The sequence below is a fragment of the Austrofundulus limnaeus genome, unplaced genomic scaffold (assembly GCF_001266775.1).
Source record: "Austrofundulus limnaeus strain Quisiro unplaced genomic scaffold, Austrofundulus_limnaeus-1.0 Scaffold7, whole genome shotgun sequence".
NCBI classification, from domain to species: domain Eukaryota; kingdom Metazoa; phylum Chordata; class Actinopteri; order Cyprinodontiformes; family Rivulidae; genus Austrofundulus; species Austrofundulus limnaeus.
In genome coordinates, this window is record NW_013952409.1 from 1,537,228 (window position 1) to 1,539,713 (window position 2,486).

At 36.8% G+C, this 2,486-nt stretch overlaps 1 protein-coding gene across 1 annotated transcript in view; it reads right to left on the reverse strand.

Moving 5' to 3' along the window:
• Window positions 1-129: 129 nt before the first annotated feature.
• vps25 (vacuolar protein sorting 25 homolog) overlaps window positions 130-2,486 on the reverse strand; it is a 6,669-nt gene continuing 4,312 nt past the window's right edge. Inside the window, exons 5-6 of the mRNA XM_014032496.1 lie at window positions 1,569-1,644; window positions 130-887 (exon numbers count right to left, since the gene is read on the reverse strand). Of these exons, the coding sequence (XP_013887950.1) occupies window positions 775-887; window positions 1,569-1,644 (189 nt within the window). The 3' untranslated portion in view covers window positions 130-774. The remainder of the gene's footprint in view (window positions 888-1,568; window positions 1,645-2,486) is intronic.

Sequence of the window (2,486 nt, forward strand, 5' to 3'; positions counted from 1 at the left end):
TTTCCAAAGTTAGCAAAAAAAAAAACGAATCTAATCTAAAAGAGAAGCTGTGCTCACAGGGTTCAAGATTAGAAAACTAGTTGTAGAAAAAGTCAGATTATGAGAAATAAAATAAAAAAAATCATACAATTTTTTTTTTATAAATGTCTAATTTATTTGTCTACAGGATATGGGGGAAAAAAAGGAATACAGATAAAGATGAAGATAAGAGCATTATGGAAAATACAGAACAACAACAGGATGACAGCAATCTGTATCCGAAGTGCAGTTTTGTTTCTCTGAGCCGAGTCAAGTTGAGCATCGGCTGAAGTCTCTGCGGCGCTCCTCTCCTGGAAGCATTCTGAAAATTTAAAAATAAAAGTCCCTCTGGTGTTGCTTTCTGCGATTTCTTTGTGACGTCTGGCCCGGAACGGAGGAACAACAGCCAAGCAAAGGTTCAGAGATAATTTACACATTTGGTTAAACAGAAATAAAACTAGTTGCATCTCAAACAATGGAGTTCCCTATAAGATTCAAACATGATATTATTTAGTCCCCTGATACTCATTGCATGTTTTAAATGGCAACAAACGTTACCTGTCGATAAACACAGTGTCACCTCAGACTGTAAAGGTTCTCTTCCAGAAAGAGCTGGCTCTGAACCCAGAAGGCAACAACAACAATTAAACAGCCAGCGTCTGCCGGGCCGAGCGCCGAGGCGCGCCTTTAAAATGTGTCTGTTAAGGTGTGATATGAGGGCGCCCGGTCAGAGTGTGTGTGATCCCAGCACCGTTTTCAGAAGAACTTGACACCTTTTCCGTCGTCCATGCTGAAGATCTCCGCTTTGCCGTCTGTCTGTAGAGCCTGCAGGGAGCGCAGCAGCATCCACTCCTCTAATCCGTGGAACTCTGCGAGGAGAAAACGAAGGGTAACGACCAACGAGAAGGCGTTATTTAAACACAGAGCAGGTCTTACTCTGTTTTCTGACATTTCAAGGACTAAACTTCAGCTTTAGGTCCCTTACCTTTGGTATCTGGTCCCTGTTGAAACACTTCCTGCTTTTTAAATTTAACTCAAAACTTATCAATTTCAAACAGGTATAAAACAGACAAGTTAAGGTAGTCATAACTATTTATTTCTGCACCAACGTTGTTTTTTCCCCACACACTTTGAATTACATCTAAAAGTTTCTACACAATTAAAGCTGAGAGCAACAGAATGAGACAAATAAAGGAAATATATACACACAGGATCACGACAAAAAGAAGGTATCAGTTTAGAGCTTAGAAAATAAAAAAGTCCACAGACGGACCATGATATGTTCCATTTTAGGTTGAGTGCGTAAAAACGTTTATGTGAACCAAGGATATTCAAACAAGAAATRAAGTAGTGTTAAAACTAAACACTAAACTAAATATTTTTTTATGGACAATTAAGTTTTATCTTATCTTTTATTTAAAACGAAGTACTAAATCAAGTGTCAAACTCAAGGCCCATGGGCCAAATGTAGCTCGCCAGAGCATTTCATGTGGACCACAAGAGCTTCCAAGATGTACAAATGTAAAATAAGTAGTTTTAAAGCATCATACCTTCACTTTCTGTGTCGTCACCATTGGAGAGCTCATAAAGTGTAAACACAGAGTTGACCATGCCGTTTTTGGAAACCTGAGAAATAAAAGAACAACAAAAAAATATCATTTTGATATTAAAGTAGACATATCGTGCTTTTAAATCCTTCCTTTTCACATTTAAATCATTCATTTGGGTTTTTTATAAAGTGGAACTACAATGCTTTGCTTTAAATTCCTCCTTATTTTAACTTTACCTTTTTCACCACTTTTCTGCTGTGTACAGGATTTGTTACTGTTCCTTTAAGGCTCTTCAAGCCCCGCCCCCCTCCGGCTTCCAGACCGATCCACTCCGGTTTGAGAGAGGATGTTACATTTTCTAGCAATGCAGCAATGTTTTATTTACAATTAAATTGAAAGACGTCATCAACAGAAGACTTCATCCAGCCTTACATGTTGGAGCCAGAGGAGAATGAAGATGATAACATTGTAGTTGATACGTCCAGACCTTTTAATGGCGATTCCGTTACAGATTATTTGACATAATAGTTCAGAAAACGTCATAGAAAATAGAGAAAATGGAACGGGCTGAAAAGTATGAACCAAACAGATTATAAAGATATCTTTGTAGCACCAGGAAAAACTAAATTCAACTTTTCTGCACATGGAAACACACAAGAAAATGTATTTAACAGCTAAAAACAAGGATTTTGCCTGATATAACCCCTTTAAATTCATTACAAGTCCAGTTTTGTTTTTTTATCTTTTATAAATTGGGAAACACTTAGCTGAATAAAGACAACAAAGAAAAAGTTAATCACTTTCTTGTGTTTTTTAGTTATTTACAAGCTCAACAACTCAGTTTCTAACCCTATAAATTTATTAAAAATAAATCCTAACTAAATGAATGTAATTCAATAATTGACGGTTGTTCGTGAG